This window comes from Capricornis sumatraensis, chromosome 5, assembly GCF_032405125.1.
Source record: "Capricornis sumatraensis isolate serow.1 chromosome 5, serow.2, whole genome shotgun sequence".
Lineage (NCBI taxonomy): Eukaryota > Metazoa > Chordata > Mammalia > Artiodactyla > Bovidae > Capricornis > Capricornis sumatraensis.
In genome coordinates this window covers 72164859-72181083 of record NC_091073.1, presented here as the reverse complement: position 1 = coordinate 72181083, position 16225 = coordinate 72164859, and the positions used below count along the sequence as shown (strand labels likewise).

The 16225-nt window shown below is 40.2% G+C and overlaps 1 protein-coding gene across 1 annotated transcript in view; it reads left to right on the top strand.

The window, feature by feature from the left end:
• The window catches only part of CREB5 (cAMP responsive element binding protein 5), a 347045-nt gene extending 333988 nt beyond the window's left edge, over window positions 1–13057 (top strand). Inside the window, exons 8-10 of the mRNA XM_068972747.1 lie at window positions 3715–3942; window positions 11896–12004; window positions 12894–13057. Of these exons, the coding sequence (XP_068828848.1) occupies window positions 3715–3942; window positions 11896–12004; window positions 12894–13057 (501 nt within the window). The remainder of the gene's footprint in view (window positions 1–3714; window positions 3943–11895; window positions 12005–12893) is intronic.
• The last annotated feature ends 3168 nt before the right edge of the window (window positions 13058–16225 follow it).

Below are 16225 nucleotides of genomic sequence, written 5' to 3'. Positions count from 1 at the left end.
TTTGTGAATGTTGAAGAGAGATGACTCATCCCACCCAATGAGAAATGCGTTGGAGGGAGCAGACAGAGAGCCAAGCTCTGTAGATGATCAGTTCAAGAGAAAGGCCAAACCCCAGAGGTGGAAAGTCACCAAGAGTGGCTAGAAAGAAAGCCAGCATTTAGACACAACTGGAAGAGGGTCGGGGGACCAGGCAGACGTTATGTCACCCAGCCCAAGAAGAGAGGCGGGTCCATGTACCCGAGTGAGTTTCAGTAAGTGGATGAAGGGCATGTCTAGGAGCATGGCTCGCCCTGGGCACTTTGAACCTTCAAGTGAAATGACCTTTGTCAGTTCCTTCCACCCACCCAGGTTCCAACCAGTTGGGTCAGAATGATGTCGGAAGCTTAGGATCGCCAAGTAACACTTATTCACTGTCTCTTTCATCATCTGACTCTGTGCCTCTCATCAGGCAGCTTCTAGAGCTTGTACATTCCTGCCTCCTCCAACACATACCAAACCTAGAAAGCCACCCACAAACTGGGTTACCCATAAGCAGCTTTCTAATCTGTTCAATAGTTAAGATTATTTGTTAGGTAAGCTTACTTTTGCAAAGACTCTTAGAAGTATTCTACATAGCAAATAAGAATCAGGCTTTGGAATGAGAAAACTTTTATCCTTTTCCCACCTTACTTGTGTGACTGAGGTCAGTAGAAGAACCTCTCTAAGTGTCAGTTTTTCCATCTGCAAAATGGGGCAATAATAGACTAAGCCCAGACACTTAGGAATATTAAATAAGAGAATGTTTAGCCCTTAGCACAGTTTTCACTACCTGTTAGCCAGGATCAATTTCAAACTGAAACAATGTGATAGAAGCTTAGCACATAGTTTAGCAATCAATAAAATGCTATCCAAAGCACCTTTTTAATCATGTGCCAATGTAGGTCATATATTTAGAAGGGGAAAAAGAAAACTACAAGATCAAAGATAGAAGATAGATTCACATGTGTACTTTCTTTCTTTTTTTCTTTTTAAATGGATAGCGTAAGTTTTGGTTGAATTTATGGGCAGGTTACTTCATAGACAAGTTTAAGAGTTCATTAAATATAAAAGGCATTCATTAGCTAATTACCAATTAGCCAACTGGCCTCCATTTCAAGTCAATAAGTGGCCAATTGTATATGCAATCAGTTAATTGCTTTTATAATTGGCTACATAAAGTTGCTTTTTTCAACAAAACCAGGTTAGTCTTGTTGAAATTTGAACAAAATTTTTTAGAACATATTCAAAATGCTCCTCTTAAAATATATTAACTTGGTTGATGAAATGAAATTCGGATTGTCAGAACACCAGGAGTAGAAGTTTACTAAGGTCATCCAACTCTGAGATTCTAAAATGACTTGGAATAAATTCTTCTTGAAATTATAATTAATTGTTTTTGATCAAAATTTTCAGAGAATCTGTGTCAACATAATGCCATTCTATTTATTTATTTATTACTGAAGTATAGTTGACTTACAATATTGTTAGTTTCAGGTGTACAAGGTAATTTGGTTGTGTATATATGTATATATCTATATTCTTTCTTATTCTTTTCTATTATAATTCATTACAAGAACTATGAACATAGTTTCCTGTGGTATACAGTAAATCTTTCTTGTTAATCTATTTTATATATGGTAGTATGCATCTGTTAATCCCATATTCCAAATTTATCCCTCCCACCCTACCCCCGACAGAATGCCATTTAAAAAAATAATGCTAAGTAACAATAATTATCAGAGACACAAATTCTGGTCTTAGGCTTGCATTTGCAATTTTTCTTGGCTTCTTGTAATTCACTTGCGTATCAGGATATAATTTCAGAGTCCTGGTATCACTCCTAGGTCACTTAATCAAGCCACACCTTGACCCTGAACCTGGAAAAAGCCTGAAATCACCATGTACCTTACCCATTTGGGTTAAAGCAGAGGAAAAGAATCAAGGGATAAATGTTGGTTAAAGTTAGCATGGGAGAATGCAGCATTGAAAGAGAGGTCTCCATAGTGAAGGTTAAGCTCTAGTTTTTGCCTACTTGAGAGTCTTGTCTAGGGCTGGCAATGAGAGATTGTTGATTCACACAAAGAAATAGTAAAGGCAAAAATAGCCAGGTTAGCGCATTCTTTCCTAGTGCTTTGCTTTGCAGTGGTTAGCTCAGAGGTTACTGCATCTGAAATGACTAGTGCTAAACATTTGCCAATAACAAGGATTAAATCTTCAGCAGCCGCTCTGGTGAGTAAGATCTTAGACAGTTTATTTTGTTATTCCTTTATGATCGTCAGGAGAGGAATTGCCAATAAACAGTTTTAGAAAATGTCTTTGCTTTAAAAAAAAATTACTGAGATGCAATCCAACCTCAGTCCTAAGCCTAATTCTTTAGTAATGTATGGTTTGATAGCGTTTAGGATTAAAATATATCGTTACTCAGCTGATGGGCAACCAGGAGCCATTATTCGTACAAGTATAGTTGTTCTGATTGGTTTCAATCATAGGGCTGGAATGTGGTAGAAAAGGTGGCTGGGTTTCATTTTTAAAACTTTTTGCCTGTTATTTCTGCAGGTTAAATGCCTCTTGTAAAACAAATTTATAGGTATTACACCATAAGCCTGAGTGACTGAGCAATGAGAGGGAAGGAAAAAAAAAAAAAAAACCTTTATTGAGAATGAAGAAAGGGGAAGGAGTGAAGTGCATTAGGGAAGCATTAGGTGTTCAGACACATAAAGAGTCAGCCATAGAAATTTCACTAGGTGCTGAGTGTCTGCTGTATGAAGGGAAATAAAGCTATATGTGTGGGGGTCCCTGAAGCCCTACATGTTGCTGAGCCTCTTGCAGACCTTACAAGGAATTTAGAAGCATAGTAAAACATTTTAATAAAGTGCTTTGCCACTCCTGGGATTTCCTTATAATGTGATAGATGGTGCTATACAACCATCCCTCCGTGTCAGTAGACACCATGTATTAACAGGGCTCAGTGCTGCTTCAGGATGGGCTTTCAAAGGTCACGCTTCCCAGTCACCTAGAAATTCACCCACTCACCATCTCCTATAATCCCTTCAGCCTTAGTCAGGCTCGGAGGAGGAGAGAGACCCAAATGGAGTTTGGTCCCACAAGACCTTTACATTAAGAACTGTGATGTTGTGACAAAAGGATTTCAGGTGCTTTCCAGGCTTCACAGGGTTCTTTTGATAAGAGTCACAGTGGTGATGCCATCCCTGAGGTGTATTCTAGGAACAGGGTTTTAACACCATTGGAATGAAAGGCATTCACAACCTGCCCTGAAGGAGATTTCTGCAGATGACAGCAGACCCAGCAGTACAGTGACAGTCACCCCTACCTCTCTGTTTTCATCCATCACCATACGTGGGCACTTTCAAATTTTACAAAGCACCTTAAGTAAAACATTTTTAACATCTAAGGAGGAAGAAAAGTGTTTCTTTCATCATGATTCAGCCAAATGCCAGTCGAGGGAGGGGGGGAATCTACTTGACTCTCTTTTCGCACGTCATCCCTGTATCTTGCCAAAATATCCTAGGAGATAGCTGGATGATGCTTTTCCTCTTCATGCGTGTGACTTCACTCTTAGCAAAACAAGTTTGATGTGCTAACTAAAGCAAGGGGCTGCCTGGACTTCACGTTTCAACACCTTACCCAACCATCCCTTCTCTCTCCCCATCACCTCCTCTCTGTCTTCCCCAGCAGGTTTCACCAGCAACACAACAGATGCAGCCCACCCAGACAATACAGCCGCCCCAGCCCACAGGGGGGCGCCGGCGAAGGGTGGTGGATGAGGATCCTGACGAGAGGCGGCGGAAATTTCTGGAACGGAACCGGGCGGCCGCCACCCGCTGCAGACAGAAGAGGAAGGTCTGGGTGATGTCACTGGAAAAGAAAGCAGAAGAACTCACCCAGACAAACATGCAGCTTCAGGTGCAGGCCACTGTCTCTTTCCCGGGACTCAAAGGCCCTGTGTACCATTGGCATTTCCTGGCCCGGCAGGCACTTGTTGATCTAAGCCACATAGCAACTGCAGGCTTACTTCTCAGGCTTGATTAATTCTTAGACGCTCTGCAAAACAAAACCACCATTCAGTTTTCAGTGCATCTGCGCTGAGAAGGGAGACCCTGCCCAGCTAAGTTATAGGGCTGAGAACAGAAGCTTTGGTCAGACAGAGGTTGAAACTCTTGTTCAGCACCTACTTGCAGTGTTAAATCTCTCTAGCTCTTAGTTTCCTCATCTGTGAAATGGGAATAATAACCTCATAAAATTGTTGGGAGGAATAAATGAACTAATGGTCTGCAAAACTGTTTGCACGATGCCTGGCACATAGTAAGTCTTCAACTGGAAGGCAGCCCTTTCTGTTTCCTGGCTGAGGGGGTTGCTTCAGCTTACACTAGATTGTCTGTGTTTTTGTTTAATGGAAGAAAATTTTGTGTAGATTATTTTGCTTCATAAGAAAAGGCACGTTTCTACCTCATTTTCAGATTTGCCAAGATCTGAATCTTGCTTTATTTTTGCTTTCTCATGGGTGGCTCAGTGAGGGACATTTCATAACAGGGCCAATTCTAGGAGCATTTGAGAAACTGTGGTACCTGGGGCTTCTCCAGCAGGCTTCGTGTCATACGGAAGATGCAAATCAGGGCATTTGTTCTCACACAGAAGGGAGGACACTGTTCACCAGCAGAAGAAAAAAACAAGTATTAGATGTGTGACAAGCAGTCCAAGGATAAGAGGAAAATTGTAGATTAGAGCCCAGTGCTTCCAGGAGTAGAGATAACAGCTAAAGATGGAGATAAGAGGAGAAAGAATGCCCACAAGAGAGAGTCTGCTCCTCGGGAGTTCATAGGTCACCTTCACCCACTCCCACATCCTCTGCGGATCTTTAGAAAGGAGCAATTAGGGCGCCAAACCTCCAAAGCCTTTGCATGTTTAATTCCATTAAATGGAAATGACCTTAGGACATTCAGTGTACAAATTGAACGTGTTACAAGAAAGTTTAGGTTATTCATGGACTGACTCTTGTAATTTATGAATGTTCACTCTCTCCTCCCCTCAAATTTATCGTTCTTTTAATGATGAACATGAGAAAGAAACTGGGAAACATAAACAGTAGATATGGGGGAAGTCCCACCAGCTTGTACGAACCTTGGATAAAGGTGGAGACACTATTCTTACCCTCTTCCCCGACCACCTACCCCCTTTTTCTAGTGTTAGGTCTAGCCTGAAGAGTTCCTGAGTGTCTGTACTCAATATTTGTTTGTTGAATAAATGAATGAGCTCCCCATCACTGGAGTGACTACTTGGCAAATATGTGATTTAAGGGAATCAAGCCACAGAGTTTGGCTGAACACAGACATCTCTAAAGCCACTCTGACTTGACAGTCTGTAATTCTAGAATCTGGCAGGCATAGTCATATGTGAGAAGCTCTTAGGTGGAATGTGGGTAGGCACTTTTAACATTAATAATCATCTTTTAATTTTTATATGTATTGAAAAATGTAATCAGAACATCAAAACTTGAATTTCACAGATTATTTTTGGTCAGGGCCAGGCTAAATCATTTAAAAAAATGAGTTAATTTGTACAAACATGTTAAGTAAATAAAAGTTCTGGTGAATGTGACCTAGCAAATATCACAGCAGTGGTTTTCTAATGACTGGAATGTGAGCATCCCTGGAATTTGCTACCAGTTCTGAGGTCTGCAAGATGACCGTGAATGGGTGCAGGTTTTCTCAATCTTGGCACTATTACTGAGAATAGTAATTGTCAGTTATTCTTTGTTATCTCCTGTGCATTGTACATATTTACCAATACCCTTGACCTCTACCCACTAGATATCAGTAGCACCCTCCACCCCACCCCTAAATTTTGACAACCAAAAAGCCTCTAGACATTGTCAAATATCCTCTGTGGAGGGGGGGGGGGTTAAAATTACCCCTGATTGAAACCCACTGAGTTAGATGGAGGAGCCCTGAGTAGCCAGCTGACATGTAATCAGATGCTGAGAAATTTTATATCAGTTTTAACTAAAATGAGTCCTTGCAGAAGGACTCCAGGGTATTGACTGTCACCCTTGAGCCTGAAGACATGGGGCAGGGGGTAGTCATAGCAGAGAGCCAGGGAGACGAAGGATGTTGGTTACTTTGAGGTCAGATGGGTTCACGCCTTCACATAGGCATATATGTTTTAGCATTTACTTAACCTATAAGGTAAATATTTCCTTTATGAGAACAGGAATTATCACATTAATTATCACATTCTAAGAGCCAAAATGGCTAAGGATAAAAGATACTAGAAATCTAATCTCTGAAAACCAGAAAAAAAGTCTCATTCAACAGGCACCAATATTTTTGGTTGTTAAAGCAGTGCCTGAGGAAGGACAGTCTCTGAAAAGACTGAGTTGTTGGTATTTTCCAACCACTGCTTTGCTTCAGAGGGACAGAAACCACAAGGGTTCCATGTCTTCGGGGATGCTGAGAGCTCTATATCAGGCCATGTGATGCTGGAGAGGAGATGCAGATTCTGCTACCTTTGAATGACCCCTCTCCCTCTCACTGGACCTTTGTCAAAAGAAAAAGGTGTCTCTCTTGAGGCTGATCCAGTGAGTCAAATTTTAAGTAAACAGAAATGGAAGGTGCTAAACAAACAAACTCTCGCCAAAAGGAATATCCAAGGTCTGGATGGCCAGCTGCCACCTTTGAGTTGTTTTCCAGCATAGAACCTTCTGGTTAGGCTGCAGAGCTTCGGATTGGAAAAATCAGAGCTGAGCAAACAAAATCAACTCCCAAACTTCATTTCCTCGTCTCACAACAAATCTCTGCCCAAGAGGTCAATGCAAGTATAGGAATTAAGGGGAATATTAAAAACCACCAATTTTACATTTTATTTAGGAAGAAACTGAGGCTCGGAGGACATGAGGAGTCTTCCCAAAAGTCACACAACAAGCAAGTAGTAGGATGAAGACCCAAGCAAGGCTGCTCTTGACCTAACCCACTGCTCTGTGATCTTTCATTCTAGAAAGTTCTTAAACTACGAAACAATCCACATTCTTTTCACTGAGAGAGTGGCTAAGATCAGTTCTAACTTCACCAACTGCTAATGTGGTACTCAGTGGATTGCTTGTGTTCAGTAGATGATATGGAAATCATCTGGTCGCCCATGGAAATAATTGCTTTTCTTTTTCAGTGCAAAGACACATGGCCTAAGTCGCTGCTGAAATTTTCGACACACAAGCCCAGGTTTGGGACTTGGCACAAGAAAAGGCCAGATGGGAACTGTTGCTGTACAAATCGAAAGTCCTTTGTTTTAGAATGAACAAAACCTGGCCTCAGTTAATCTATACGGGGGAAAAAAAAAAAAAAACACAACGGGCGGGGGGGCTATGTTGTAGGGATCATTTTGATAATTATGTTCTTGGCATGGACTACTGCTTGCATCAAAAAGCATTCTGAGTTTATCATATTAACAAAATGACATCCCCCAAAGCCAAAAACTGAAAAAAAATGTAGGTATTTGGAGTCCTTATTTCAAGTATGTTGCTATAGTGTTGAATGTCTCTATAGGGGTGCTACTTCGTCCCAAGGCAACTTTATGGATTTAAGAACAGATTAATCTAATCACATCTATACTCTCACAGTCCCTATTTACATAGCTAACCTTTTAAGTAGCAAACCCAAACTGGTTTAGAAAAAAGACAAAAAAATTAAAGGCTGGTTTCAGCAGGAGAATCAATAGTTAAAAAAGAAAGTGTTAGTCTCTCAGTCATGTCTGACTCTTTGCGACCCCATGGACTATAGCCCGCCAGGCTCCTCTGTCCATGGAATTCTCCAGGCAAGAATACTAAAGTGGGTAGTCATTCCCTTCTCCAGGGGATCATCCCAACCCAGGGATCAAACCCAGGTCTCCCGCATTGCAGGCAGATTCTTTACCTTTGAGCCACCTGGGAAGCCCCTCAATACTTATTATTAATACTTTGCTCTTGCAAAGTGCTTATGTATGAAGACCTATAGTTATAACCTACACAGGGGAGTAAAAAAATTGGTGATTTGCCTCAGTTCATAAAGCAAGGTAATTCAGAATAAGAAAATGCCTGCAGAAGTCCTGTGTGTGTTTTTTTCTTAATTTCCCTACCAGAACTGCAGGCCACTTTTGATTTCTTTTATGCATTTTGAAACATTTGCTGTCTGATCTCTTCCAAAATGTATTCAAGGTGACTTCTAGTAATGTTACCTTGAAAAGCATTTTTGTTTGAAATGTAGTCTAGGGTTTGCGTATTTCCTACATCATTCGGTCTAGCAGTATAGAGTGATATCTATCAGTACCTTTCAATATGTATTGACGATGCTTGTGCACAGTGAACTCTGCTTCCTCTCAGGCAGTGATTCTCAACCTTTCTTAACTCAGAGGCTCCCTTATGGAATCTGAGGAAGGCTCTAATAGACTCTCACAATGTATATGTGAGATATGGACTTGAAACTTTCCACAAAAGTGAAACCATAAATATTCCTTTGGAATCTGCCCTGATAAGCTGTGGAAGTAAAGGGGATGCTAGAACTGTCTCCCTTAGGAAACATAAGACTTGATATCTAAGGCCATTTGAGAATACCAAAAGCAGTTAAAGTGAGTTAAAAATCAAGATGGAGACATTCATTAGATTATTACGTAATTAGCATTCTCAATAGAAAGCGACACAGAAACATAGAATAAAAAACTGGGACTTCCCTAGAGATCAGTGGTTAATACTCCATGCTTCCACTGCAGGGGACACAGGTTCAATCCCAGGTCTGGGAAATAAGAATAAAAAACTATCTTACAGAAAGTAATTAGAAAACTAGTCCAACCACCTTGTTTTACACTAGGTTGGTGTAGCAATTGTGAAAGCCAAACCTTGTTATTCTCAACCCTCATTTGAGAGTTCCTTTTTCTGCTGGAAGTTCCTCCATGAATTTCTGTTGTTTTTATGACCATTAGACTTTTATTTAGTCCTTATCAGCAACATACTTATGTGTGCATGATATAAATGAGACAGAGGCTGATAGTTCTGTCTATGGAGAATATTAACTGACATTCATTTTCCAATTATAACATAGCTAAATGATTATATATTACATTAAGAAATATGTCCATATTCACATATATCTTTAAATGATGGTCAATCATCACTGTGATTTTAAATAATGGTTAGTCATCTCCAGGTTCCTATATTTTTACAGACTCTCACTACCCCCAGGGCTACAGGTTCTATACTTACAACATATTGGTTTATTAATAAAGTGCTTTTCTATCCATAGACAAAAATGCCACTAAAATCATCACATTTCATTTTGAGGCCAAATATATACACATTCACGGAGAAGGCAATGGCACCCCACTCCAGTACTCTTGCCTGGAAAATCCCATGGACAGAGGAGCCTGGTAGGCTGCAGTCCATGGGGTCCCTAAGAGTCAGACACGACTCAGTGACTTCACTTTCACTTTTCACTTTCATACATTGGAGAAGGAAATGGCAACCCACTCCAGTGTTCTTGCCTGGAGAATCCCAGGGACGAGGGAGCCTGGTGGGCTGCCGTCTGTGGGGTCACACACGACTGAAGTGACTTAGCAGCAGCAGCATATACACATTCATACATCTTAATCTTCTTGTTCTCATTTTTTTGTTCAGTTTTTGTCTGTTCTGTTTTTAATCAGGGATTGCCTTCTACTTGATGGTCTAAAAGTACCTTTCTTTTACACAGGCTATTTTAAGCAGAAGGAGATCTGGGAAAAGCAAGGAAGACTGTCTGAATTTACATGAGCATAAAATCAGAGGGAAAAAAATCATGTTTAAGGCTGAAATAAATTGTCCTATATATAAAGTTGTCCTGTTGACCCCCAAAGTGACAAGGGTCACTTTCAGCTTTGACAGGGCCCATTATCAATCATACTTATTTGGAGGTGGAAGTGCAGCTCACCTTCCTGAATGTTCTCAAATTTAAGAGTAATTTTCCTGTGAAATTAAGTGATGTATTCATCATTAATGCTATTTTATCAGATAGGCATTCTTTTAAAAATTTTATTGTAGTTACTTTACAATGTTGTATTAGTGTCAGGTGTACAGCAGTGACTCTATTATACATATACATATATCCATTCTTTGTTAGATTCTCTTCCCATGTAAGTTTTTACAGAATATTGAGTAGAGTTCCCTCTGCTCTAAAGTAGGTCTTTATTAGTTATTTTTTATATAGTAGTGTATTTATGTTTATCCCAGTCTCCTAGTTGATTCCTCCCTCCACCCTTTCATCTGATAGACATTTGTATTTTGTTTAGTTCAGAGGAGAAAGAGAAAAGCCTTTGTAGATGAGATTTTTTTTTATTTATGCTACTCAACATTTGATTGCTTATAATGTATTTTGCAAATGAATTTGGAAATAGGAAGTATTCTTTGAAACAAGTTTCCAAAAATTTTTTTAATTAACCTCTAGAATTCCAAACTTACTTTCCTAGGTGATAAATACATGCCTGAAAAGCCAAGTTCATATTGAAAGTGTAGATACAACTTAATGACAGCAATGTTAAAACACCTTTTTCTACGTGCATGCTTTTTTAAAGTCTCTTTCATGTGGCATGTAATGCCTGGCAGCCGCAAAGAACACTGGTCAAAGAGAGGGTATTATTTATCACAACTGTAAAACGGCTTATGTGAGCTAGTGCTACATTTACAGTTTACTTTTATCAAGTGGAAGCACCTTGGAAGAGTCTATTCTACATTTATACAGTTGTCCCTGGATATCAGCAGGGTATTGGCTAGCCTCAGATACCATGATGCATTTCTGCTCAAGTCCCATAGTCAGCCCTCTGTATCCGTGGTTCTGCATCCTCAGATTCAGTCAACTGCTAATCATGTCGCACGGTATCTATGGAAAAATCCAGTCTAGTAGTAGACAACTGTGCTTGTAGACAATGGTGCCACGTACATTATTCCACAAACTATGAACCTTGAACCTGTCTTTTAAAATTACTATGTAAAGTGGAGATGTGAGACACTTACCTAAGTCAATTTTTAAGATGCACACACAATCCACAATACCCTGATATTGAGGGGGAAAGGGGTTTATAGACTGAAATTAGCCAAACTAATTAATGAACCAATCAAATTAATCCCATTACGGTCCTAAGCTCTGTTGTCCTTTGCCTGCCTGGACTAACCCGATTCCACTAGTAGAGGACCAGCATTTGCACCATATACCATATCCTTCCATGCCTTCTCCTAAGTGGCATCAGGCATAGGGACGTGCTCTGTTGAATTGTAGCCTATTAAGAACTTCTTTGAGGGAATCAGCTTATTCTGAGGGCATTTAAGTTTGAAGTGACTCATCCTGCCACACAATTCTTCCCAGTGTCTCACCTTCACCTTCTACTCATGATCAGTGTTAGCCCATAAGGTAGCATGAAGATGATTGCTATGAGAGCTAAATTTACTGAATATAGTATATATTAGACATTGCTTTGCGTATTTGCTTCTATCACCTCATTTAATCCCCACAACAACTCAAAGAACTTTCTACTATTTTCATCCCCATCCAAGGTTGTTGGAAGTTAGCTGGGTTATGTTACCTGCCTAGAATCACGCAGTCAGTGTACAATGGAGAGTTCCCACCCAAGTAACTTTTCATAGAATTCAGCTCTTGATTGAAAACCTAGTCTCTTCAGAAAGCCCCTGGTAAGCCTGAGGGACAAATTGAAGGCAAGCTCCACATTTCCAGGTGAATCCTGTTGTATAATAATAGTATTAATGTCATTCAGATGTAACAGAAGTGTACCAGTTCAGTGCCGAAAGTGCATGGGGCCTTTGGTTTGTCTTCTCTGGTCTTCTTAACGTGATGCTGATCTGTCTCTTTCCAGAACGAAGTGTCCATGTTGAAGAATGAGGTGGCACAGCTGAAGCAGCTGTTGTTAACGCATAAAGACTGCCCCATAACAGCCATGCAGAAAGAGTCACAAGGATATCTCAGTAAGCCATTGCCTTTTTTGCTTTTTTTTTTAAGTGTCCAGGTTTTTGCCACTAATTTCGCACTGTATTTATTGAAAGAACAAAAGTGAAGTCTAGACTGCACACCTAGGTGGATAAGGTGCGAAAATTCTTGAGCAGCTGCCAGACTACTGCACCAGGGGGAATCCTCCTTTTCTGACCCTTGTTCATCACCACGCCCACCACCTCTTGATCATTTATGGCTAGACATTCCCTGGCATTTCATGTTGTAAAAATCCCACCAAATTCCAATTTTGCAGCCAGTAGGAGCCCAATTACCAGTGGGCTAGCAGTTTCTTATGGGCTGGGAAACAGGCTTCAGATGAATCATATCCAGTGCCCCAGGATACGCTGCATGTTATTCACTGGGCTGAAAAGCAAGTGAGCTTGTCTCAGTTTACCAATAGGTAAAGTGGGTCCTTTTTTCTAGATCCCAATATCAGCACCTGGAACATCAATAGGTTCAATGCTAATTCAGTAGGGAACAGTGGGAGGAGCGGAGATTTACGGCTGAAGGTCATTTTCTTTTCAAATAGTTTATTGAGCAGCACAGATTCTCCCACCACATGTGAGTATTTTTCCACATTTGCTGTATGTATGGATCTTTGAAAAGACAGGATAGGGACTTCACAGGCCGTGACTCAAACACATCCAGTCATGTTGCTGACCTAGAAGGCATGGGTTTGTTGGTAGCTGTAAGCTGGGAAGGCATAGCTTTGTGATCAACAGTTGAAAGTTTTGAAATTAACCTCCCAGAGAAAATGCGGGACACACGTTCTATTTCTAGCAAACACCTAGCAACATTTTTGAGTGGTCTCCGAGCCCACCCCAGGAAAGTGCTATATTGGTGTGTGTGTGTGCTTTTTTCTAGGTCCGGAGAGTAGCCCTCCTGCAAGTCCCGCCCCAACATGCTCACAGCAGCAGGTCATCCAGCATAACACCATCACCACTTCCTCGGCAGTCAGCGAGGTGGTAGGAAGCTCCACCCTCAGCCAGCTCACCACTCACAGAACAGACCTGAACCCCATCCTCTAAAATCTGTGGGTCACACCTTGCCTTCAAGAAGAGCTGTTGCATATCCTGCGTCCTTTCTTTTAAGGGCATTTTTAGAATTAACTCAGACCTGGAAGACTCCTCAGCCCTTCAAAGACTGGCTTTCATTTTTATAGTTATTATGGAAATGTTGTCTTTTATACTTAGTTATATAAGAAAAAAGGGAGTTATGCAATTAATAATCTATCAGCTTGGGAAATGCTTTGGTGCTTTCCTCCAATTTTCTGGTACCAGTTACTTGTTTATAAACTGAACTCTCTCTGTACATAGTCATGGTTTCATTCTTATCAGTCAAACCCTTTGCCTGAAATGTTGAATCTTGTTAAACCGCAGCTTTTAGCCAAAATGAGGCATACATAGATGTCCAGTAAACAGATTGCAAGGCGACTGAGAGGTGGAGTCTGATGACATCATAACTCATGTTGAGTTTGTGCTATGATGTCACCAGAATGCCAGGCAAACATAGAGCCTTTTCCACAACTGTTTCTCTTACTATTAAAAAAATATTAATAGAAGCTCCACTGATGTCCAAATAAAATCAGCAAGGATCTCACCACTCCTCCTCCTCCTCCTCTTGGTCCACTTCCTTGACTGCCCAATTTTCCTTTCCATTTCCACTTTTACCTGGGCTCCCTGTTGACTTTTTATTGTTACTTTCTTCTGTTTTATTTTTTCCCTTTAGCATTGCATGTAAAGAAGAAAAAAATGTTTAAAGGAAAAAAAAAAAAGCTAATGTGGACCTAGCCATGGCTTCCCTTGCATGTGACCCACAGCTGGAGTTCATTCAACTCTTGCTTTTTACACAAGAGTAACCAGGAGACATTTAATGTGCCTGATTTAATGTTTTTAATAATCAGAACAAATAAAAGGTGGCTTAGCCATAGGTGAAGCACTGTTGAATGCCAGCTGTGGAGACACTAGGGAAGGGAGCTTTATAAGCCTCAATTGTGAAAGTCCAAATTACCATGCAAGGTTATAACATCACACCCTCGAATTACAACTGGTTTTATATGGCCTGTCTATAATGTTGAAAATCCATGTACTATATAATAATGCAGAAGGGCTCTATTCACTACACGGATTACATTGTTCAGTCATCAGCTGCTAATAGCCTAAGATTTATTATTGTTTTTTTCTTAAGCCTATGGAACCGTCTTTGCTGTTCTGGTGGGTGAAAGTAGACAAACTACTGGAGGAACAAAGAGAGAAAGAAAACCTCGTGCTTCCGTAGAGCTGCTCTCAGCCCTTCCACCACAGCTAAAGCACTCTGGCTGTTGAAAGAATCCCATGGATATGGCTACTCCACTCTTCTGCTAATCCTGGTTTATATTTTCAGCAACTTTTCTGGACTTTCCCATTATAAAAAGCAGACAGTTGTGCCTCCTTGAAACAAGCCATTTTACTTGGTGAAGGTTTTCATATCAGAACTCACAAGTAACAGGGCTAATGTTTTTCTCTAGTGGTCTAGGCAGGTGCTGGTGTTTCATCTCTATGTGAATGACCTCCAAACATGAGTGTGTGTGTGTGTGTGTGTGTGTGTGAGAGAGAGAGAGAGACAGAGAGAGACAGACAGACAGAGAGAGGGGAAGATTATGGGATTTAAAAGAACAGTATTTTACAAAATGTGTAGCTTTTTTAAGAGTTCAGAATAGGGAAGGATGTGATTTTTTTCTCTCACTATAGTATAATAATCTATTTTGGAGAAAAAAAGAAAATATAAGGGTCATGAAGCATGGTTTTTATAACTAGTTTTAGTTTTATCTAATAACTTGCTTTTTAAATCAATATTTATCAACAATCTTTTCATGTATGCAGTGCTTTCAAAAAGAAAGTTTTGAGTTTCCAGGAAAACTCATAACTTGGAGATATGATCTAAAAAAATCAAAACAAAGACAAAAGCAAAAAAAAAAGAAAAGAGAAAAAAGGAAAAAAAATGCAAACAAGAAAAGGATTTTCTATTATATTTTAGACAAACATATCATTTTTAAGTATTTTAAATACTGAATTCATTATCGTTTTATTTTGTTTTGAATCCCAGCAGGAATAGCTGAATGGTTGAACCAAACTGGCTTCATAAGAAGTTTAAGATTTAGCTCAAAAAGTAGTTAATATCCTTATCTCTATTTTGAAATCAAAAATAATTTTTTTATAAACTCCTTCCTAGGACCATTTAGGTGTCCCCCTAAAAAGGAGAAAGAGCTCATTGAAATATTTGTTTGGGTTTTTTAATTTTTATTTTATTTTTGTTTTGCTTTAAGTGAAAAATGTTTTCTTTCTTTCCTGCATGCATAGCACTTAATGAAATGGATTTTTTAAAAATCCACTGGTGATATCAGAATGTCCAAGGAGTGGGCTGTCACTAAAATTATGGTTTACTTTACTTCTGTTCCACCTCTTAATTGAAATATTTAGTTGTGAAACCGAAAGCCTCTGCAGTTAAGAACTTGCCTGAGTTTTCTTAATTCAGCAACTTGACAGTTTGACTGATGTGCATTATGTATAGCTCAATTATGTCTGTTTTTTATGCTAAGTAGGCAAACCAACCACACACACGTTAGCAAACGGGCCTCAACGTATAATTAGAATACACTGTCTTCTTGTTATACTCAGGGCCTTTAGGTATGTTCATTAGCGGTGTGGAAATAGAGTAAATGGAAGATGCCAGCAAGTCGTCAGCGCTTCTTGAAATCCTGAGCAGAAAGGCTCACTGGTCAAACCTAGCACTCAGCTTATCAATATGAAATATTTCACGTGAAGGCCTGGCTTTCACCAGACCATCATAGAATCATTGGTCTGCCTGAACATCTTTCCTTCTTGCCCCACACTTTTTGCCAATCTGAGGAAACATTCTGCCCTGTTCTCCCCTCCTACCCAGCTCCCGGGTCACCCACTCATATTGTCATAGATGGGTTGCAGTGACCTTCAGAGCACCCATGCTAAGGCGGGAGGGCTGGCAGCAATGCACTGCCTCTCCTCGTTCCCAGGTGGGTTGCTATCAGCAGGATCTGCCTTTGAAGTCACTACCAACTTGGCCTGGAAACTTCCACAGCACCTCCCCTGCCTCCTGCGATGGGAACTAGCTTCCAAGATAGGGACGCCTGATAGTGTTTCTGCCAGGTTGGTTGTCACCTACTCTGAGCTATTCCCATC